Source organism: Amaranthus tricolor, chromosome 17 (genome assembly GCF_026212465.1).
Source record: "Amaranthus tricolor cultivar Red isolate AtriRed21 chromosome 17, ASM2621246v1, whole genome shotgun sequence".
Classification (NCBI taxonomy): domain Eukaryota; kingdom Viridiplantae; phylum Streptophyta; class Magnoliopsida; order Caryophyllales; family Amaranthaceae; genus Amaranthus; species Amaranthus tricolor.
Window position 1 is genome coordinate 19,317,476 of NC_080063.1, and position 23,659 is coordinate 19,341,134.

The window sequence follows — 23,659 nt, forward strand, 5'->3', positions numbered from 1 at the left end:
CTAATAAAAGCACAAAAACCTAGCTCATTTTACAAATAATTAAATATGAAATGACACAATTTTGTGTGATGCGGTTTTATAGTGAAATGAAATATACCGCATATGTAAAATTAAATAGTCTAAATAATATAAATTATCAGTATTTGAACCTTTTTTTTTAGTTCATCTACACAAGAAACAATTTCTTACGAGACTAACTGATTGAATAATTGAGATTGAGATAATGATTTAGAAGCATAAAACCAAGATGAGTATACATTATTAGAAATTAAGAATATTTTTATGGTGACAACTAACTATAACAATTAGGCTATTTTACGAAAGGAATGATTAAGCTGTAGAGGAACTCAATCAGCTGTATCTGGCAGATTAATTATTATTAAGCTCAACATAATAGAAGAATCAATTATTTGTTTGGAACACCTTAAAAAATTGGGATTAGTACAATTAATTATACTATTATTTCAAATTATTTCAACTCATTTTGCATTATTTTAAAATTATAATGTGAGATAATATTTTTCTTGTAAGTGAAACATAATAAGCAGGATAGAGATTTACATTAAAATTGAGTTAACCACATAATAAAATATTTTAAAGGTTTTCCCATCAAAAAAAAGTAATATTGTATTTTGAGTTGAGTTCAATTTTATATATATATATATATATATATATATATATATATATATATATATATATATATATATATATATATATATATATATATATATATATATATATATATATATATATATATATATATATATATAAAGGCCTAACTTGATAAAATAATTAGTACTACTTGTTAATTAAATATTTTTAAGTTCATCTTATTCATTTCAATTTAATGTCATTCAACATGCTATGCTCAATCTTATATTTTCATAACATTTTCTTTTGAGATTAATTAAAATTTAACTTCATAAACGTTATATTTAAAAGTTTAAACTTATTTAATGATGGTTAGTAACATTTTCTTTTGAGATTAATTAAAATTTAACTTCATAAACGTTATATTTAAAAGTTTAAACTTATTTAATGATGGTTAGGAAAGAAGTGGGCGTCGTCGGTATCTATTTTTCCTAAAAAATATAAAGTTGAGCAGTAAACTTTAAAAAATTAATATATCAATTTTAATGGTTATCTATTTGAATTTTATTCTTCTTTCATTTCGATTTTGTATACGAACCAAGATCTTAATTTATGCACAACAAACAATAATAAAATCTTGATATTTATAAAATAGATGTTAAAATTAATCAAATAAAATTTCAATTTAACTATTTTTTTCTAATTTTATACTAAGAATAATATGTGAAATGAGATTATTTTATAAATAGTGAAGATGGTAGCAATGTGGTTGGGAGTAGAATGGTGGAAGTATGATAAAGAAGTATATAATTGAATTATGTTAGTTGAGATAATACATTAACCTATTTTCTCATCTCCTAAGCTATAATTAAATCCAAAGTCCACACGCAAAAATTATTAAGTTAGGTCATAATTAATTAGTAAAGGAGGGAAAATGGGTTAAAACATAAAACAGTGCCATCAAACATGGAACAATTGGGTTTTGTCGATATAAAGATGACTTTAATAGACAATAAAAGCTTTTTTTAACGCAATATATTATATTATATATTATATATATTTGAATCACCAGCAAAGTCAAAATGTAAAGTGAAGATGAGTCAGGATCATATTATAATTGTTTTGAGGGGAAATGGTATAGTTTGTTGTAATACATAAGATATTTTAGGTGGTTAACCATTATCTCAAGCTTTTGATTGAATTAGTTTCTTGATATGGTATTAAAAGTCAATGTGATAAAAAGTCGCGAATTCATAAGCTGATGATTAAGGCCTCAGAATATGTTATATACTCTAACATGTTAATGATAATAAATTTGATTATTGTTGATGATCAATTTGTTACTTGTTAATTAATAGTAGTCCAAAGTTCACCTTTTCTTACTTGCATAATGTTCTATTTGACATTTTTTGACAATAATCTAAATACATTCACATTATTTCGTTGTTCCATTGAATTTACTAATAAAAGTGACATGTTATAAAAAAAATTATATTTCTAATACCAAACTCAAAAAAAAAAAAGTAAATGGTTTTAATGACGCAAAGGCGAACCAGGGATAAAATAATAAGATATATATTTAAAAAATAATCTAATCGTTAATTTTCTATATTATATCTTACACAATTTAATAATAATATATACACAAATTGGTATATAAAATAAGCTGCATGAAGAGTACAAGTAATAAGTAGCGGGTCAAATATGTCCTAATACTATATATGACATTTTCCAATAATTTAGACTAATTAGTAACGAATTTTAACGACCTTGTGTAGTTGTGTAGGCTGTGTAGTTTTGATTTTCAGAATAACGGATTATGACCACGCCAAAGTCAGTGATGATTCCGAGTTATTTGATAAATATTAAATTGTGTTATAATATTTCAATACACATGACTCATGAGAGCAGCAAAATGTGTTAATCAAATTATGTTAGGACTCATCGTGAATGTTAGCATATTAATGGGTAAGTTTGCATGTAAGAGCAATCAATTAAGGTAGGAATACCATTTTTTCTGAACCTACCATTTTTAATTTTTGATTGAACCATCGGTTCCGATAACATTTTAAATTATGTTGGACTTATTGTGAATATCAGCATATTAACGGAGAAACACGAGGTGCATACGCTTCATAAGCCAAAGAGATATACCATCTAAAAAGGGTTCTAATACTTATAAAGTGCATACACCATTTTTAATATGTTGATGTGGGATAAACCATTATAATAAAATGTAAATATTTGATTTATCTTATTATATTTGTTATATTAGTCTCTAATCAGATCAAAAATAATTACATATTTATTTAGTTTTGGTGCAAATTATACAAATATGATTAGAATGAACAACTCATTTTTCTTTACACGTTGATATAATTTCACACTCAATACAAATTTAGAGGTTTTGACGCTTGCTTTGTACTAATAGTATATGAACTTGTTAATTTTAATTGACTTTTTTGAAGTCGATTAAATATGTGAGAGGAATTCAATTTATTGATTCGTATGTCATCGAACTTATTAAACTTAGTTTAAACTTATATTTTTTATTGACATTATTGATCTTCATAAAAAAAATTATTATAAAAATAAGCTTTACATACTTTTTAGAAATTTTTTTATCAGTTTATTTATATATTTAGTTTCTATTAAATAAACTTAGAATTAAGTTAGAATCGAAACCAAAACTTTAAAAAATTAGTGCTTAATCTTTAATTAGATAAAACTAAGATCAAAACTGTTTATCTTATTCACCCACATTAATAAAAGTTAAAAAAAAAAAATTATGACATTAAATATCTTTATTTATGGTCATCCAATGCATATTCTGACCTAAAAAGATAGTGCACTTAAAAGATTTTCCCACAATTATGAACCTTTAGTAATAATAATGATGACCATTAAAATGAGTAACGTCTAGCAGTAGCAGAGTGATTTTGGATCCATATTTTCATTTCATATGGAGTATTATTGATATTAAATTCTCCATTTTTATGTGTGATTAAATTGTTTTTAATATAGCTTTTAAAAAATAAGAAGTGTTATTTCACTTAGCACAAAAACAAGTATCACTAACTTTGAAATTTGGTTGATTTAATTAGTTATCAATTATTTAGGATACAACACTCTTTTAACAAAATAAAATTGAAAACTAAATTGATTATACAAGATTTAATTTGAACCAAAAATTATTTTTTGCGAATGGAAACTAATTATATCAACTTTCACCTTTATACTAAATTAAGTTGAAAATATTTGATCAAAAAATTATTTTTCCCACAAAATTTGTCGGTTATTTTTTATCTCTTCTAGACATGTCTTACATTTTTTCATAAACACCCTTTTCAATCCATTTATTATTTTCCCACATTTCACAAAGTGGGACCATGATCATTCAAAGACCATGTGAATACTTAGTATCAGTGAGAGAAATCAAAAACCCTGAAAAAAAATAAGTACATATAGTAATTAAGGGGGTCATTAACGGGTATCCGAATCTTTTTAAAATCAGCCCATGGCCCGACCTGGACTTTTCAATTTTTTTACTTTTTGACCTGCCATTTATGAGGCGGGTCATCGGGTTAGGTCGGGCGGATCTGGTATTTTTGAATACTCCTAGATGGAAGAGACCAATCGACCCATCAAAAAATATTTTAGTAATCCCTCCCATTCTTTTTACTTGTCCCTTTTTTTATTTGAAAAATTTACCTTACTTGTTTCATTTCTATTTTAAGATTTATATTTATAGGTAGTTCCCTCATTTTCTTAAATTAAAAATACTTAATATTACACATGGTCTACTATTTTAGGTGGTCCCCTCATTTTCTTGATATTTGTATCCAAACCAAATACGACAACTAAATTAAAATTAGAGAGAGTATAATTTTAGAGTTAATATTTGATGTGCAAGTAAAAAATTAGTTTTTTTTAAAAAAATATTAATTTAGTTTATTAAGTGATGTTTGAATTAGGTTAAATTTTAATTAGGTTAAAACTACAATCAAATCAAATAATTTGAATCAATTGAAAATAAGCTTAATTAATTTATGAATAGTTGTTTTATTTTATTTGATGGAAGAAACCATCCAAAATATATTTTAGTATAATTCTAAAGTTAAATTAGTTTAAATATTTCAGTAAGATTTTTAGTTATTCAAAATAATTATTTTATTAAAATATATAGTACTTATATATTTTTCTCGTTATTAGAATCGATTGTTAATTTTAATGTTAGTTTTTTTTTTTTTTTAGAAATGCTCACATGATTGCTAGATTGGAAATTGGTAGTTCCATTAAGCGTGTCTTTATAAATCCTTTTCCCCAAGTCTCAACATGCTGGCTAACTTAAACTTAATTTAAACTAAAGTCTCAGCATAATATTAAAATTCAGTCTTACTAATTAAATTCAAAATATTATGAAACAAACTCATACTAAATATTGATGAAAATTGAATAAAATTATTCGGTCCAACAACCCCAAACATTTGGACCTCCAAAAACAAGCTCAAGTCTCCAACACATATTTTCCTTCATCAAATGTTCATAACATGATTGTTTACCCCAATTACATAAATATAAGAGTAAACATGACAATAAACCAAATTATGTGTAAACTTTGTCAAATTTAATTATAATACTTAATTTTTAAGAAAATTGTTAAGAATAATTTCTACTTTTACGTTTTTCTGTGAATAATCCCTCCTTTTGATTATTCATGAATAATCTGAACTTTTCACCTTATTTACTCACAGCACCCCCTTCGAAAATGTGACTGGCTACGGCAGGTGATAGAGTTGTTTCTAACATGTTCTCTTCCTTCTTATTGTTGCCATCTTCTTCCTCCTTCTTACTCCATTTCTCCATTGTTAAACCTAAATTTAGGAGAGAGAAAATTCAGTTCATCCCTTTAATTTCTTTTTGTTCTTTTTATTTTTGCAAAAATGAATTCTCATTCGAAAAATAATGAACCCAAACTTGAAAATAATGATGAAGAACAGCAACATACACAAGGCTAAAAGAACAACACCATTTCTTAATTATGATGAAGAACAACATAAATTCGAAAAATTTGGGGATTACATTCGAAAATTAAACAAAAATTTGCATATTTAAAATAGCAGAAATTCGCATATTTAACCAGAATTTCGCAAATAATAATACTGAAACCTCCATGAGAATAGTAGCTTACCATTTTATGAAGAACAACAACAAAAACAACCAGATTCAACCTTCCTTCTTTGAATTTGGGGGTGAAATAATGAACGCTAGATTGGGAAAATGCAAATTGGGGGTTTTAGGATGAACCCTGGAATTTTGGAGGTGAAATGAATTGGGATGTAATTCAAATTGGCATGGAATTGAATGTTGAAGAAGGTTATTTTGGTGAAGACATTAAACCCAACTTTTCGAATTTCGGTGGGGGTGCTGTGAGCAACTAAGGTGAAAAGTTCGGATTTTTCATGAATAATCAAAAGTAGGGGTTATTCACAGGAAAACGTAAAAAGTAGGGATTATTCTCAATAATTTTTCCAAAATTTTATCAATAATTCTATTTTAAAGCTATAATCACAAAACATATACACTAAAAATTGATTATAGAAGTGTTTGACAATTGGTTATTGACTGTTGGCGATTGGCTTGTTTGACCAACTAGAAATGTTAGCTGTTTTTGTTGACTAATAAGTTAGCTGAAACAGTCAACTGTTTGTGAAGATGTTTGGTAAAATTGAGTATTGGTTGTTGATTGTTTATTAAAGAAAAAGTGAGCCAACAAGCTAAAAGCCAACCAAAAAAACTAGCTGGAGCAACTTTTTCATTTTTGCTTAAAAGCTAGCTTTTCAGCTGCTTTAAAAGTCATCTACCAAACACTTTTTTTGGCTATTTGACCAACCAACAAGTCAAAAGTCAAAAGTTAATCAAAATGCTAAGCCAAAAACAATAAATCAAATACCTCCTATATATTCGATGCACACAACTATGGCTTTTTTTGCTTCGTATTCAACAAAAAAATTCATATATGCACAAATATGGAGTACACAAGAACGGCGCAGGGGTTAGTATCAGTGAGAGAAATCAAAAACCCTTAAAAAATAATTACATATAGTAATTAAGTGGGTCATCAACGGGTACCCGAATCTTTTAAAATCGGCCCATGGTTGACCCGGGCTTTTCAATTTTTTTACTTTTTTGACCCGCCATTTATGAGGCTGTTCATCGGATCAGGTCGAGCGGGTTTGGTATTTTTGAACACCCCTAGATGGAAGAGACCAATTGACCATCAAAAAATATTTCAGTAGTCTCTAACTCCCTCCCATTCTTTTTACTTGTCCCTTTTTTTATTGGAAAAATTCACCTTACTTGTCTCAATTCTATTTTAAGACTTATATTTATAGGTAGTTCCCTCATTTTCTTAAATTAAAAATACTCAATATTGCACATGGTCTACTATTTTAGGCGGTCCCCTCATTTTCTTAACATTTGTATCCAAACCAAATACGACAACTAAATTAAATTAGAGGGAGTATAATTTTAGAGTTAATATTTGATGTGCAAGTAAAAATTTAGTTTTTTTTAAAAAAATATCAATTTAGTTTATTAAGTAATGTTTGAATTAGGTTAAATTTTAATTAGGTTAAAACTACAATCAAATCAAATAATTTGAATCAATTGAAAATAAGCTTAATTAATTTATGAATAGTTGTTTTATTTTATTTGATGGAAGAAACCATCCAAAATATATTTTAGTATAATTCTAAAGTTAAATTAGTTTAAATATTTCAGTAATGTTTTTTTGTTATCCAGAATATTGTGGGTAAAATACAGGTCAGTAGGTGAAATGCGAAGCTCAGATGACAAATTATACTTCACAAATCACAAGTATTGAACAAGTTTAACAAATATCAGAATTTGAATTCAAAATATTACATTAGCATTTAAGTCAAACAAATATCAAAATCAAATATCAAAGATAAATGGCCAAATAAAAATGATAAAGAGCTATCGAAAATCCAGATGGTGGTGGGTAAGAATCCATGTAGATCTTCAAATAAAAATTGTAAAGAGGGTCTGAAAATAAATTGAACAAACAAATATTAGAATTCAACTTCAAAATATTAAACATAAATGGCGAAAAATATCAGAATGGTGATTTTCGGAATTAAACAAACAAATATCAGAATTGAACAAACAAATAACAGAATTCAATCAAGATTACCAGCAATAGGAGTTCACTTTGTTTCGGATTACCAGCTAAACCTCTGCGAAAATGGCGAAAACGCGAACTAAATAAATCTTTGTGACAAATTCGAAAACGGCAAAAAAAAAAATTAAATAAGTACCAAAAAATAAAATTAGGTTTGTTTCGGATTAAGAAGATCTATAGAAGAAGAAGCATGGTGATGAACTAAAAGAATGGTGATGAACTGAAAGAAACTTACCCAATTAAAAACGGTGAAGAAGAAGAATGACAGTGGTCTGGATTCTTGTTGACGTCTCAACGTGAATGGTAAAAAAGACGTAAGATGACGGGAGCAAGATTGAAGAAGATGGGAGTCTGCTTGAAGAACAAGATTCAAGAAGAAGCAAGATGAGTAGATGACGGCCAGCAAGAATGAAGACGTGATTTCCAAAGGCCCAAGGTAGATTTAGCCAATTTAGGGTTTTGAAAATAAATTATAAAAAAAAAAAAAAACCGGATACTGGGTACCCGGTTTCCCAAAACCGCGATCCGTATCCGACCCGAATACCCGGTTTAAAAACCGAATACCCGACCCGAATTAGATAAACCGGATAATTTACCCGATTTTAATCGGATACCGAATTTTTCGAATCGAATTTTCTAAACCGAATATTTTTAAACACTTATGGTGAATATTATGCGATGATAAACCGGTACAGTTTAAAACGAAGGTGATAAGAAGATTCGCAAGATTAGTTGTAACCAGTACTATTAGATGCTATGCCGTGATTGTGGGCCACAGATAGTTTGTTATTTGGGCTTTTCTAAAGTTGTCATTATGGCCCACTAACTAAACATGGACGCCATGGATCTGGGTAATGCCTGAAAGCTAAGAATATCATCGTGTGTGGGTTCTCTTTGTAATAAAGAGGTTCTTATCATTAGACATTCATTATTATTTCAGCATCGGGAGAATTACGAGTTGAATTTATGGTTAAATACTTAAATGTAATTTTTTATAGCTTTTGTCAATAAAAAAAAAGTCCGTCTCACCATTAAATAAAACCATTTAATTAGCTTATTTTTTAAATGATCAATTTAAAATTATAAGTAATCACTTTAATAGATTAATTATACATAGATCAATCGAATAAAGATACCCCATAAAACCTACTTATTTGAAAATTTGAGCAAAAAAATTATCTTTACCTCAAATTTATTAAAAAAAAATTAAAAATCATCGTTTCTTCGATGCATATTTTAGTTAAATTTTTTTATCTCATTAGTTTATATATTTAATTTTTCTTTAATATTTTAAATATATTTAAACTTTTTATTATCTATTAATATTTACTCTCTTAGTTTCTTCCACTAATTTATTGTATCTAGATTTTCCGTCTACGTGTTTCTTCATTTATTTGTTTATTTTTTTTTGCTTCGCCACTAGATATTAATTAACCAAGTCTTTTAATTTGATAGAAGATTCAAAGAAATGAAAGAGTAATATTTATAATTCTATATTTTCACTTTAGTGTATCTCATTTCAATTTTATTTGATTTTTAGTATTGTTAAATAACAACTTCTATAGGACATACATTAATGACAAAATCAAATTAAATACTACTTTTTGTTTAACTAAAAATTTACGAAGAATTAAAAAACTATATTCTTTAATAAATTAGGGGAAAAAAAGTATCATAAATATACAAAATTTTTAGACCGTCTTAAATGTTTTATAATTTTGTTCTTTTTAGTTTATATGTAAGTTAGTCTTGTGAGAAACGGTCTTTTAATAAGACAACTTCAAATAAAAGAGTCCAAATGTTAATAATTATATTAATTAATTTATTTAGTCCATGTCTTAAAAACGTTTTACAATTAGACGATCTCATACAAAAATATATATTAATTAATAAGTTCCAAACTTCCGCCCCGCAATTCCAAGAAGAAGCAAATATAAATATGGACGGGAATATATTGTCAAATGGTAGCAAAGCCTCACTTATGTAAATGCTCCAACTTATGTAATCCATCTACCCCTCCATTGTTCTTATTGAAAACTACACGTGACATAGCCGAGCTGGCACGGACACAGCCCACATATGGCATGGCCTACGACGTTTATCATTTTGTGAGATTATCACGATACAATATAGTCACTTTTAGAGGGAAAATGATAATAAAAATAAAAATAAAAATAAAAAAAAATAATAAATTATGTTGTAGCTTGTGACACAAGACATGGACAATGTGCTCGTACATGACCCGCCATTGTTTGAGGGTGACTGAAATGGCCCAAAAGACTCAATGTTCATACAACCGCCATGGTACGATCCATCAGACACGGAGCTTGTACTCCATCCTTACATGACTTTCATTCCTATTGAAACATATTTGATATAATCACTTCTCTTGAGATTCTACCAAGATATGGACTGTAGGTTTAAAGATGAATCGGCATAAGAAATATATATATGACTTCAATCAAAGAAATTCTCGTACTTCTTCCATAAATTCCGATACCTCAACAGATCAAGATGCTAGATATTCGATGATACTTGACATTCAAGTTTGTGGGTGGCAATGTGTTAGCATGAAAGTAGTTCAAATAAGATTGTTATGATCAACGGAAAAAGCTTCGCTCGATAAGAATATCCCACATGAAAATAAAAAAACATGGAGCAGAGAAGTATCGATTGATGTATCGGTACAGCATACATAAAAGCACAGTTCTCAGAATAGTGAAGCTTACACTAAGCAAATACACCATAACATACTCTCGAGTCTCGATCGTAAAAATATCGAGTAGACTTCAGATCTTGACGAACAGCAGTGTCTTCATCTAAGTCAAAGTTGGCTCCTCGGAGGTTGGCTCCTCAAAAGTAGCGTTTTCCCCATCTACATAAAGCGAAAAGTGGAAAGAAGAAAATTTGCATAAGCAAGAAAACTAAAGCACAAACTGTTGCAACATTGAATGCATGAGTTTTTTCGGATGTTACCTTCTCCTGCTGGAGCACAAGGAGATCTGCGGTACCGTGTCTGTTGCTGAGTTGGCTGCAAGAAGGAAAAGCATTTATGAGAAACTATCCTTGTGTAGTCTCATAGTCTGTAGATTTAGTTTGTTCAGATCATAATGGCTGGATAAGACGAAACGGTGAATCATTTTGACTTTGAGGTTCCAAAGGTTTAGACAATCGGTTACTTTTGTTACCCGCCTGTTCCCTTCACCCAATTTGTACCCGAATAAAGGATACAAAATCTATCATTCTCTATCCACTACTTTTCCCATAAGTGCTCTTTCTCGGGCACATAATAGTTCAAAATGAACTGTTATGCCCGCATACAGAGGTTCACGGTCTTAAAGCAGAAGTAGTGTAACACATTAACAGTGCCACCTTAAGAGCTTAGCAGCTATACCCGCATCCGGACGCAATTATTCGACATATGAATCCCTCAACTTATTTACTGCACATATGTATTCAGAGATCTAAATGCTTTAAAAATCAAACAAAACCTCAAAAAAATCGGGCCTCACGAAGTGTCGGACAGAGAGATGGATAATAAGCCTATTCTCATAACTCCAGATGCATCACTAGTATGATGAACATTGTCCTTCTTTAGAATCTGTTCTCTTGGGTTTTTCAGCTCACTTCAATGCAAATTAGTTCAGCTGCTTTCATCCTCCAAAAGAATATAACCTTAATTTGCAGGTGTTTGCCAAAGGTCAATTGGAAACAACCTCTTTGTTATAACTAACAAGGGTACGGTTGTCTAAATCTGATCCCCAAACCCAGCCCTAGGTGGGAGCCAATTAATGGCAGCTATGTTACTTAGACTCGGAAACTAATGTTGGAATACGTATCCAAGTGTCGGATACCTCTAAATATTTGATTTTACGCCTAAAATGAAGTGACTAAGTGCGATACCAATGTCCGAGCATCAAAAGGATTGGACACGGGTACATGAAGCAAAATGAAGAGTTCGAGTAACATAGAATGATAGTAATGGATTGTTGTTGTTGATTCAGAGAAACAAATAGCCCAACACAAACTAACACGAGTAAGAAGATAGCTGAAAATTTATACATGTCAAGTGCACAAAGATTTTATACATCGTCTGTTGGATTGCAAAGACAAATTTATTTAAACTACACAACGGATGTTGCATACGCATCATAAAGTCTTTATGTTACCTAAGTTTGATCACTTAGTCGTACTCTATTGAGATAGGATATGAGAGGCGGTTTTACAAAGTTAGTCAGTTCAACAATTACCTGCAATTTAGGCCGAAGTGCCTCAAGAGGCCCTTTAGGCTTTGCTACGCCTTGCTGTTCCAAGAAACAAAAGGTGCATTAGCAAGTTATGATAGCTATAGTATACTTCTACATGAAAGTGAAATCCCAATGGATTGAAAAAATTCAGATGCAAAAAAGCACCTTTCCAAGAGCCCAATCTGCTGAATCAAAGTATGCCCTTTCGTGATCCTGGCACGAAAATTATAACTTCAGTTGATCACCATATTTAAAATCAAAGTACACACGTTTTATCTATCATAAAAATATAGGTCCTAGGAACCTCAAATTTTTCCAATAAACTAGAGCCTATGTTTCTTTAAATTTTGCTACATAATATCTACAAGTTCTCACCAGTTACTTGGACTCGAGTACTGACGTGGAATACTGGTACGTATCCATGTGTCGAATACAACTAAATATTCAATTTTACGCCTAAAAAGGCTAAAATGAAGTGTATAAGGGACATACCAATGTCCAAGCATCAAAGATCGGACCCGTGAAGCAAAATGAACGGTGCGAGTAACATAGGTTCTCACTACGATTTGCATACAGCAAATTCAAACGGACAATTGAGTATCAAAATGGCATCCAAATTCCAAAACTCATAAAAAAGATGGAAATCTTTATATGAAATCATGTTCATAATACCTTGGAAATTAGTGGTGGTTTCTTGGGCACAATTCCTCCATACTTTTTCTTAACAGAAGCTTCCTATGAATGGAGGTAATTCAAAAATTCAACTCTTAGAATGTTGAAATCAAAACCTACTTTGATTGATCTTTAATCCAAAACAAAAGGGAAAAAAATCAATTTAAAACCAACAAAAAAGGTAAGAAATGACTCAAATACCTGTTCATGAGCAGATGGCATTGCGCTTGAATTTTCTTCTTCCATATTTCCGATAATTATGTCTACTTGATATCTTTGGCAGCTGACAATCTGATCTTCACCCAATCAAATAATAGATCAAACAAATTAGGTAAAAAAGAAATCTAAATTTTCATCAGTGCATAAACCAATCAATCTAATCAGATTGCAACTAAAAGAAATCATTAACGAATATAGGGTTTGAAAGGATTCAATCTTTGAGCGCGGAATTAGCAAGATCAAAGGTAAATCAATTTGGGGAAACATGTAAGAAAGAAATTTCCCAAACCCTAATCTAACAGGGGAAAATGTTAAATTTTTCATAAAATTAATGAAGAAAATTCAAAGAAATTACCTGGGTTTTTCAAATTTAATTCTCGTCTTCAAAGCCTGTGGCCTCAGCAGCAAATTTTCATGTTTTGTCCCCTCTTTCGCTTATGTAAATTCTCTATTTCATTTCTTTTTTCTTTTAGTCATTTTAAATAAAAAATTGGAAATAATTATTCATATATTATTTATTTTTATTGATTTTTTATATTATTATTGATTATTAATTATTGATTTTAAATTTTGGAGAAGTAGTAGCACAAATAATTCACTTGAATCTTAATGATGGGGTGTTGTGGTCTTGTGGGTGTGAATCCAATGCATGTGAGTAGTGACTACTGACTAGTACCATTTCTCTCACATGATAAATTTAAGATAAGATTAATGTATATAATATATTTTTTAGTGTTAAATTAAAATATTAGAGTGAATAGAGAATAAGAATTCACGTAAATAATCATTAAAATTGATATAATTCTATTACATCATATAGTCAATGTCAATCTTTTAGGATTAAGACTTTGGTATTGTCATTGTATATGTTGGATAAGATTAAATAACATTATACACTTAAAGAAAGGGAAACCAATTGTTCATGTACATGGTCGATCCCCTATCACAAGAGGAAAACCGTAAAAGAAAACTTTTAAGCATTAGGCTAAATAAAAAAAGCCTCCAATAAACTCTGAATTCATTACTCCCTCCATCCTACAAATTTTGTTATATTTTTCACTTTGGTCTCCCTCCTAGAATTTGCCACATTTCTACATCTCATTATCTCATTCATATATATTTTTTTTATTTTTACATCTTTACATATTTCTCTCACTTTTTCATAAAACACCACTTTTTTCTCCTACTCCTTTATATTACCACATAGGAGTGTTCAAAACAGACCCAATAATTCGAAAGTTAGCCGACCTTGTAACCGAACCCGATTTGACCCGACTTCAAAAATAATTTACAATTATGTAAAAAAACAATAAGGATACAAAACCAGAAATCAACCCGATAACCCGAATGAACACCTCTACCGTAAGTATTTGTAGCAAATATTGTGAGACAGGGAGTATTAGCTTTCATGAGTTCCTTTTCCTTTGATTTTTCAATATCGTTAGGTGTCCTATGCAAGGGGTACTATCATTCAATTCTATTCAGTTAAAGTTAAATAATTTCTCATTCATTCAGAATGAACGTATTGGAGTTAGGAAATTCATTTTATGTAGGCAATTTTGCTTGGAAATTACACCAAAGGAAATGATATTCATACTATTAACAATTCTAAAATCTGAGATTTCATATATACAGATACTACAATCTACAATATCTGCACAACCTGAGGCACAATTTCCTCTCGGATGCCAGTCGTACGGTCGTAGACTTCAGAGAGCGCACCCGTCTTGCTGCTGAGACTTCCACAATAGCTCACCGTCAATCTGAGTCCTGCTTGTCCAAGATATATACATACGATGATACAATCCATATTCCATTGTTAGACGAGAAAATGTTCGTGGGGATAGATTAGCAGTTAGCTTCTGGTCAGTCGTATGAAGGCATTTGCATCAGATGTTCATGGAGTTTACTGAATTCTAATAACATGAGCGGGAATATCTGGCCGTACTAGCTCATTATCTTCGTCAGATGTTGAACGATATAAAGTCGCTGGTGTCTGAAAAATAACACGGAAGGGAAACATTATGATCGTGCTGGAAAATGTTTAACGTCCAAAGATGGTATGAGCAATTAGGAAATTCCATTCAATATCAATAAGTTCGACTTTCAAGTTGGATCAAAAGTGAAAAAAATGGCGCGAATTGCTAAACCTGATCAATATCGACTTAATAGAAGATGTACTCTTCATACGTTATGGGGTTCAAACTAGCAAGAACGTTACACGAGAGGCAAGAGCAAGACCCAAACAACCTATTTGACGTTTCAACTTATTAGAAGATGCACTCTTCATACGACTGATGATGGGTTCGAAACAGCAAAAGAAATCTTCCCACAAGGTAGTACAATCACAAATAATATAGTTACCAAATGATGTAAAAGGCATAACTACTGAGGGGGAAATGTTCGGATATAGAATGGAAGCCGAATGAGGGTAGATCAATAACGAGAATCATGGGTCAGCCTAGTTTTTGAGGGATTTTCATTCACTCTTGTGACAATAGTTGGATTCTCACCACGTACAGGAAGGATTTATTCATTTCCCTCTTGCATGTAGGGATTCTTTAATCTACCCCAAATAAAAAAGGGAAGTTCAATAGAAATTTTAAATCCTTCACTAACCTGTCGATGCCTCCGATGATTGCGAATGATACTGCATGCTTTAAGCATGACAAACATAGGCAGCACAATCCCAATGGTCCTCAACATCAATAGCTGCAAGTGGTTTAAGCAACTTAAAACGTTGAACGATATAACGAGATTTCCATGAATGCATCTTAAAGCTAACTGAAGGTAACTTACTGTGTACAAGGTAAAAGAATATTCTCCAGCTCCGTCCATAACGATAGGAAGAGTATGACGTAGAACAATCATCACCAAGAACTGCTCACAATAAACAAAAGCGAAGTATATCATTTATCGACAATGTTCTCGGCTTGCAGAGACATTGCTAACATTGGTAGAAGGAAGAATCGAGACGACATATGAGCTATTAGAAGAAGCCAATACAAGTCATGAAAAACCATATTTTGTGCAACAACAATGTCAAAGCTTAATCCCAAAAAATTGAAGTCGGTCACATGAACCAATAGATCAGTTCCAATAGTCGTTCACATAAATTCTTCTTCTCCATTCATCACAATTATCTACCATTTTAACCTCTAAGTCTAAATCTTTCATATCCTTTTTCAATCTTTCCCTCCAAGTCATCTTCGGTCTTCCTCACCCTATTTTCAAGTCCCTGAGTCCCAATGTTCAATCTTTCTTACAGGTCCACTAATACCCCACCTTATATCCTCATTTGGAATCTTACGTTTCATATTTCCGCTACTCTTATCTTCCTACCATGATCCTTTCTAAAATCCCAATCTTTTGCCATATGTTATCAATTGGAATCCTTAAAGAAACTTCTTATACGGTAATCAAACATCCCCTATCTAAGGGAATTCCCCAGATAATTCAAAACTCATTCACAAAATCAAGCTCTTAGAGTCGGACCTGGGGGCAGGGAGTATTTGTGTACTAAACAGAACATAACAAAGCATTTGTCAAACATACATATTTGTTCTTCTTACATTCCAAAATGGATTACTTGCGTATTAGCGTAAAAAAACTCTGAATTCAAACACACATATGCGCAACTATAAATAAAGAGAAAAACAAGGAAGGAGTGCAAGAGATTACTATTATTGTAACAACCCGGCAACAGATTATGCTTGCAGTGGGAGCCGTATAATCATCCAGCCTATGATCAAAGAAAGTTTCAGCAGCAACTAATGACGGATGATCATATTGATTACGGCTCGCAAATTCCCAAGGTTCCCTGCAAAAGTTCCAAGAAATGTCAAGTTTCTGACATAATCTTAGAGACAGACAAACAGAATTTCCTCCTGTGATGCGTGTATACGAAGATGAGAAGTACCTTAAAGGCACTGGAATGATAGCAAAGGGCAATCTAGGGGGTGGCACCGTATATCCAGGCTTGAATGGCTACAACCTCATCAAATTCAAAAGATTGTATAAGCAAATAATAAATCTCCGGTTAACACAAAATTGAACCATGAGGAAAACTGGGGTAGACTAAAGCAAACCTGAAGACATATTTCACAGATCGTGTTGCCTTTTTGATTGCACCACATTTGTACGCATCTACGATGAGCATACTGCAATGAATCAAAGTTATTAATATGATTATCCAATCGGGAAAACCAGAAAAACCAACATGAACGTTTATGTAAAAGCAATATAATCACTTTCATAATGGCTATATTATATTGGTTCATTTAATCACGTGCATTTCCGATTTATGTGAAGCTACGAGTGATGTTTGTTACCAAGGGTCAATTAGAAACAACCTCTTTGTTATCGCTAACAAGGGTAAGGTTGCATAGCCTAGCTAGAAGTCACTTAATGGTGTTGGGGTGACGGAATGTTGTTGCTATATACACTTTCAGTCTTGCACAGGATATCATACTTCTATGATAGCCCTTACATTTCGTCTAAGCGGATCACTTACAAACATAAGTACTATAAATATTCTCTTTCGCTTTTAAGAGATAAATGTATTATAGTTGTATGTTCAATGGATCAATGCAGTAAATTAATATGTTTCAAACAAACCTTCAAGCTACCACAACAAGCGCAAGGCGCTTCCATGTTTGTGGATTCATCTTCATCATGGCAAATCCTACATAATGCTAGTTTTCGAAGGAAAAACCCACCATTCACATCCATTTTTTGAGATGAAAGCTGCACAGTTTCCATGCCTATGAAGCACCTTATTGTGAACACATTTTGGTATCAAAAGCACCTTCACAAATGAATCTCCAACCCAATTGCAATTTGCAATACCATTTGTTAAATAGAAACTATACTATTTTTTAGGAACAAATTCTAAAAATAAGGCCCTTCAATTATGTTATGACACTTCAACTACCATTACCAATTCTAGGTTATCTTCTCCATCAACATCACCAAAATTCCAATGCAAATCTACCCTGCATTGAAGTGTTTAAACAAATAAGTGGGACAACAATAATTAACACCAAAACCCCACAAAGATTTGATCTTGGAGATGAACTAAGCTTGGGCAATCCATATTTCACATAATTGTGCAGTCCAAATACTCAAATTTCTTCAAAACTTAACCCAAGGTGAATGATACATACAATATGAGAAAAGAACCCATTTTATTAACATTACATTCCAAAAAAAGAAATGATTCTTGGAGAAATTTTAAGTTTTGCCAACCCATATTTCACATAATAGTCAATATACTCATATGTCTTCAAACTTAACCAAAGATGAATAATACATACATTTATGAGAAATAAACCCACTTTATGATCAACCAAAGTAAAAAAAAACATATCACAAACAAATCAAACTATTAAAACAATCAATTCACACAATCAAAAATTCCAACAAAAAATCATATGAGAAATACCCACAAGAAAAATAATAAATAATAATTAAAAAAAACCCATAAAGATAACAAATTTCCATTAAAAACCCACAAAGAACCCACCTTTATTTCCTACCAAAAAATCATGAGAAAAATCCACTTGAAAAATAATATTTAATCAATAATTATTGTAAAAAAAACCCCATAAAGATAACAAATTTCCCATTTCAAACCCACAAAGAACCTACCTTTGAATATGGTTGATAAAAAAACAAGTTAGTTTAGGTGTTTGAACAACTAGTATATATTGAGGAAAAGAGAAAGATACTTACAAGGGATGATTTCTTGGTTAGTTTTCTTAGTTTTCTGTTATAATTCATGGGACAAAAAGCAAAGAATTAAGCAAGGTATTAATTTGGATTTTGAGGATAGTCTTCTTCATCCATACTCCATCTTTGCTTAGTTTTCTTTGCCCAGAAAATACTACTCTTCTCTTCTTCTTTAGTTATTGTTATTTAGTAATGCATTAATGAATATTGCTAAAATAGTATGAAGAAAAGAAGGAGAAAATTAAAAATGGAAATCGTTTACAAGATGGGAATCTTTCTATTTTAGTGTTCCAATTTGTTTTGATTTCTGAATAAAGTAAGTGTAGGAAAATTAAAAAAAAAGGAGGGAATTTGTGTTGGGAAATATAATTGCTTTACGGTTGAAAGTGTGGACGGTTTGCTTCCTCCACTCTTTTGCTTTGCCATCATTTTGGGGCTTTCCTTTAGTTATTAGTCTTCCCACTTGGGCATGAGATAAGTTCATATGAAAATTCTCCAAAGAATTGGCCTAATAAATTAAAATTGAGTATAGTGTGGCTTGGGACTTAAATTATTCGCCGTAACACATTTTTAAAGAGTAATTAATGGTGAATGATTTAAAAATTATTTAATTAAAAAAAAGAAAAAATTTAGTGTTTATTTTAGTCTTTATGAAAACTAAATTACAAAATCAAAAGTATGGTATTAAGAATAACATCATCTTAAAATATAAACCAAAACTATTTAGTCACCAGATACCAATAATGATGCTTTTAAGGTTTATATAAACACAAAAATCTAAATTAGCTCGATCTAAAATATCACATCTAAAACTCTTTCAAACGCTTAAATGTACCTCTATTCATTTATTTGACTTTTACACCAAAGACGAATCTTCTAATGTTGAAGCAAATAAGTAGGGATTAATAACAATTGCTTATGCCTGTATCATTTCCTATACTATTAGGACAACATGCACCTTAACCTTAAAGTTACAATCTTGCATTACATAGTCTTTGTACAAATATATAATTTACAACCTTTTTTCATAATCTGAAAATCTCAAGAATCACTAACAAAATCGAGGTAGAATAATTTCTTAGCGCTAGTTGTCAGCTCAATTCAAGATAAAATATATATATATTTTATGCACATACTATACTTAACAAGGATCGCTATTTGCAAATAGCATTAGGTATGTATGATTGATTTACAAAACTTCATGTTAATGAAGGGGTAAGAAATTTTAAAAACACATAGATATATATAGAAGTAGAAACAACAGCTGCAATATGTTGCCAGAATAAAATTGCTGAGGTTTCTTGGACTGCATTACCCCGTAAGCTAGCAATCGCACCGAGTAATATAGCACTAGGTGTAACATAATGTAGAAAAATTACAAACCTATACATTAGATCATCTTGAATCAATAATCCCCATTTATCGGCCAAAACTGGCACTCCAATCCCAAACAAAGGAAGCAACAAAAGCCTTGTAACAAATGATCCCACACAGTAGTCCTAAGGCCCAACCTAGACTCCTCTGGCCCCTCGGCTAACATCCCTCCTAACACGAGCATAACGAAAGGCATCATTGCACGTGCCATGAACTGAAAACTATCGGTGATGAAAGAAAGCAAAGCTTCATCACCGAACACAAGGCCTTCCAATTGAGGCACCATACCAACAAGTATGGCTAAAAATGAAGTGATAACTGGTGGACTTAAAATGTGCTTTTATAGGCATTTGTATTGTTGCAATTCTAATTTTTCTTAACATTTTTGGCTCAAGTAAACACCTATAACCTTAACCTTCTTCGAGATTTGTTCCTAAATCAGGGAGTTCTCTAAGGGAATTGAAGATTAAAGAGTTAAAAACTCGAGCAATAAAGGGTGTTTTCGAGTAAACAATCTCTTTGCCATCCATCCCAGGCCATTCTGCATCATGAAGAAGTGGCATACTTAACTCACCTTCATCCCTTAGAATCATATCTTGATCAATTTCTTCTTCTTCATCCTCCATGATTATTTCATCATTCACTCTATTGGCATCCTCGACAACATCATAATATTCTAGGGGAGGCTCCATCATATGGTAAACAAAGGTATAAACTAGAGCAATAGCCACCCATTGAGAGAAAGAATCATAAGCAATACCATTCTTTTGACAATCTTTACCAAAAGGATGGTTTTTTTGTATGGCAAATTGATGTTATGAAAGCTAATGGAAGATTACCCATGTTTCCTAACGCGACCATGATGATAATAAACCAAAAAAATTGAGGTAGGGGACGACCAATGAGGGCAACAAGGTACCCTAAGAAGCATCCAATAGAAACAGATACAACAACATTCAAGGGTATGAACCACCAAAGTGTAATGTTTTTGAGGGTGATAGCTTGGCCTAAGTTGTTGAAGATCAAACAAGGTAAAAACAAAGCAAATACAAGCTTGCTTAGGAGTTTAAATGTAGCTCTTGGTACAAGTTTTTGTTTTGGGTGTGCTAAAAGTACTCCCAATAAGGTCATGGAGATAAGCTTTAGTAATGGCACAATAGAAATGAATAAAATCTTCCCTTTTAACCCTTTATTTAGCATAGAAAACAATAATTCAACCATTTTTGAGATTAGTTTAAAATTTTCCCCTAAGGAAAAAAATTGCAAAAATTTCAAAATAGCTTAAGTTTCCTACCCAACAAAGAGAAGGGCTAGGGGAGAAAGGATTTGCTCAACAAGGATGAAAATCTCAATTTCTTGTTGCGTTTTGTTTATAATTATTTATATAAGTTCTTAATACAATCTATATCATACAAACTAATTTTCTAAAGGAAAAAAATGAGATGATAAGGCAAAAAAAAATAAAAGTTTAATTGGTTTACAAGTCTATTTTCTATATATAATGAAATAAGACAAAGACTAGTAATTTTTTTGGTTTATAAATGTTGATGTTTATCGATGAGGGCAACTAATTGGTATTATAACCGTACAAGTAGTATTTGTCATGGAATGCTTCATATATAATTAGCAAAGAAAATTTCCATAATCACCTATTCTTGCATGAAAAGGCATAAGACAAATTCCTTCCAAAAAAGACTAGGTTTTGGATACATGCATTTATAGAGAGAAATGGTAGCCTTTACATCCAAAAAGGACATTTAAACCTAAAATGGTCATTAGATTCATTACCATCCCCAAGTTTAATGAGAAATGACAAATTGTAAGTTGTATTACAATAATTATAACATATATTTCCATCCTCTAAGTTCATATGATTGTATATGACATGAGTTTCATTAAGCTTTCCTTGATGAACCCCACAAAATTTAACCCTAAAGTACATACATATATCATGAAAGCCATGTCACTAATCCACCAACTTTTTTTGAAGTGATTAATCCACCTTCTTAATCTCACTTCAAATACTAATGAATTACCTTATGTATATCTTTTTTGTTTCATATTGTTGATTATATTAGGAATATTCTATATATAAAGAGAAAAAACTCAAATATGATTTTCATTATAAAAAAGTTAAAATATATCCAAAAATATAAAATTTTAACATATATTTTTTATAATTTTAATCAAAGTATATTTATAAATATTTAGACTCAAATTATAAATTATTTATGTGAAAAGACGGAGAGAGTTCTACACATCATACTGTCTACTCAAAATTACTACTATCTTATAGAATATGAAATAGTAGCTTAGTGACTAGTTACAACATTATTAGAGTATACGAGTGCGTAGTCTAATTGTATCGCATTGATATGTTTATAATACCATTATCACTAAACCTAAACAAAATCTTTTTAGAAAATTTGATTTACATCTATTAATCACTCTAATATCATTAGTTAAAATGAAATAAAGTATGGAGAATTTAAAAAAAATGAATAGGTACTATTTCATACTAATAATTATTAAACGTTTTCAAGTATAAAAGTATTATTTTATAATGACAATCTCATAAAAAATACCCCAAATGCACCTGATTGAGGACGGATTGTATTGTGTTGATTTGCAACACGATATACCACCTTTCATATATAATCACCATCGAATTGTGACTTGTGTGTGATCATATTATTAAAATCATCAATAAAAAAAAAAAAAAAAGTTGCATAAAAATATAAAATAAAAAAGAGACCAACATTGAGAAATTAGGACAAAAGACCTAATTTAATTTTATAATTCAAGATATTGACATAATTGGTGCTTTGGTGGAATTATTCCTAGAAACTTCAAATTTATAATGTTGAGATTTCCACGGATGACAAAAATCATACTTTCCGGTATAAAAATCAAGCAAGCAATTCTGAGATTCTCTAATTTCCCAATAACATTTTTGCCAACAATCGGCAGTATCCCTGGTTTCATTATAAATATCAAACCAATGTAATTTATTACCAAATACAAAACCACAAAAAAACAAAGTATTACCCCAAATATTAGCCCCAAATTTAAATTCATAATAAAATGTATGCGGTATAACATGAACACCAAGATCATCATTCTTTGATTTGCAATGTACTTCAAGATCTTCCTCGCTTTTCAATGTATTATACATTCGAACATGAATTTTATCTCGAATTCCCGCATCAATTACATCAAAAAATACAATTAAAAATATGGTTATAGCAAATAAATTATTTTTGTAGGGTTGAATTTGAGCCATTAAATTGTTTTTTAAGTTACTTTTGTAATATAATTTTTGGGCAAAATAGTATGTATTTGTAGTTTTACCAATTCATGGAGTTACTTGGCAATACATTTTATCTCAATAAATGTTAAATTTATTGTTATCCAAATCAAGGAAGATCACTTCAAAATAGTAACATTTTATTATATTTATTGTATGTGCCAAAAATGTTGTAATATAATTAAATTAATTTTGTAGTGTTGAATTTGAACCATTTAATTGTTGGTTAGTAAATTTTGTAATTTATCTTTCTATTTATCATTATTGTCCTCTTTGTTTTTTTTTTTTTATTAAATTTTTAATTTATAAATTAAA

At 30.5% G+C, this 23,659-nt stretch overlaps 3 protein-coding genes, 1 long non-coding RNA gene and 1 pseudogene across 6 annotated transcripts; all 5 read right to left on the reverse strand.

The window, feature by feature from the left end:
• Positions 1–7,456: 7,456 nt before the first annotated feature.
• LOC130804232 (uncharacterized) lies at positions 7,457–8,419 on the reverse strand. The gene is made up of 3 exons (XR_009039991.1): positions 8,031–8,419; positions 7,808–7,850; positions 7,457–7,659 (listed from the first exon to the last, which is right to left on the reverse strand). It is a non-coding gene; the product is annotated as an uncharacterized LOC130804232 (long non-coding RNA).
• A 1,891-nt stretch (positions 8,420–10,310) lies between these two features.
• On the reverse strand, positions 10,311–13,463 carry LOC130804192 (uncharacterized). 2 transcript variants are annotated; one of them, XM_057668548.1, is made up of 7 exons: positions 13,289–13,463; positions 12,916–13,005; positions 12,715–12,777; positions 12,208–12,255; positions 12,046–12,099; positions 10,772–10,826; positions 10,311–10,670 (listed from the first exon to the last, which is right to left on the reverse strand). In XM_057668548.1, the coding sequence occupies exons 2-7, from the start codon at positions 12,958–12,960 to the stop codon at positions 10,615–10,617; spliced, it is 321 nt and encodes a 106-aa protein (XP_057524531.1). In that variant the 5' UTR covers positions 12,961–13,005; positions 13,289–13,463; the 3' UTR covers positions 10,311–10,614. The 2 variants fall into 2 exon arrangements, with proteins under 2 accessions (XP_057524531.1, XP_057524532.1); XM_057668549.1 differs by having other exon boundaries at positions 12,916–13,010; positions 13,289–13,414.
• Positions 13,464–14,064: 601 nt separating this feature from the next.
• On the reverse strand, positions 14,065–19,162 carry LOC130804189 (uncharacterized). 2 transcript variants are annotated; one of them, XM_057668546.1, is made up of 8 exons: positions 18,667–19,162; positions 17,551–17,927; positions 17,022–17,093; positions 16,853–16,920; positions 16,615–16,753; positions 15,733–15,813; positions 15,553–15,645; positions 14,065–14,929 (listed from the first exon to the last, which is right to left on the reverse strand). In XM_057668546.1, the coding sequence occupies exons 2-8, from the start codon at positions 17,692–17,694 to the stop codon at positions 14,840–14,842; spliced, it is 687 nt and encodes a 228-aa protein (XP_057524529.1). In that variant the 5' UTR covers positions 17,695–17,927; positions 18,667–19,162; the 3' UTR covers positions 14,065–14,839. The 2 variants fall into 2 exon arrangements, with proteins under 2 accessions (XP_057524529.1, XP_057524530.1); XM_057668547.1 differs by having other exon boundaries at positions 17,551–17,922; positions 18,667–19,112.
• Positions 19,163–19,862: 700 nt separating this feature from the next.
• Positions 19,863–21,258, reverse strand: LOC130804188 (protein PIN-LIKES 2-like; annotated as a pseudogene).
• A 1,579-nt stretch (positions 21,259–22,837) lies between these two features.
• Positions 22,838–23,212, reverse strand: LOC130803834 (S-protein homolog 5-like). Its single transcript, XM_057668034.1, has one exon. It carries the CDS (start codon positions 23,210–23,212, stop codon positions 22,838–22,840), a length of 375 nt encoding a protein of 124 aa, XP_057524017.1.
• Positions 23,213–23,659: the final 447 nt, after the last annotated feature.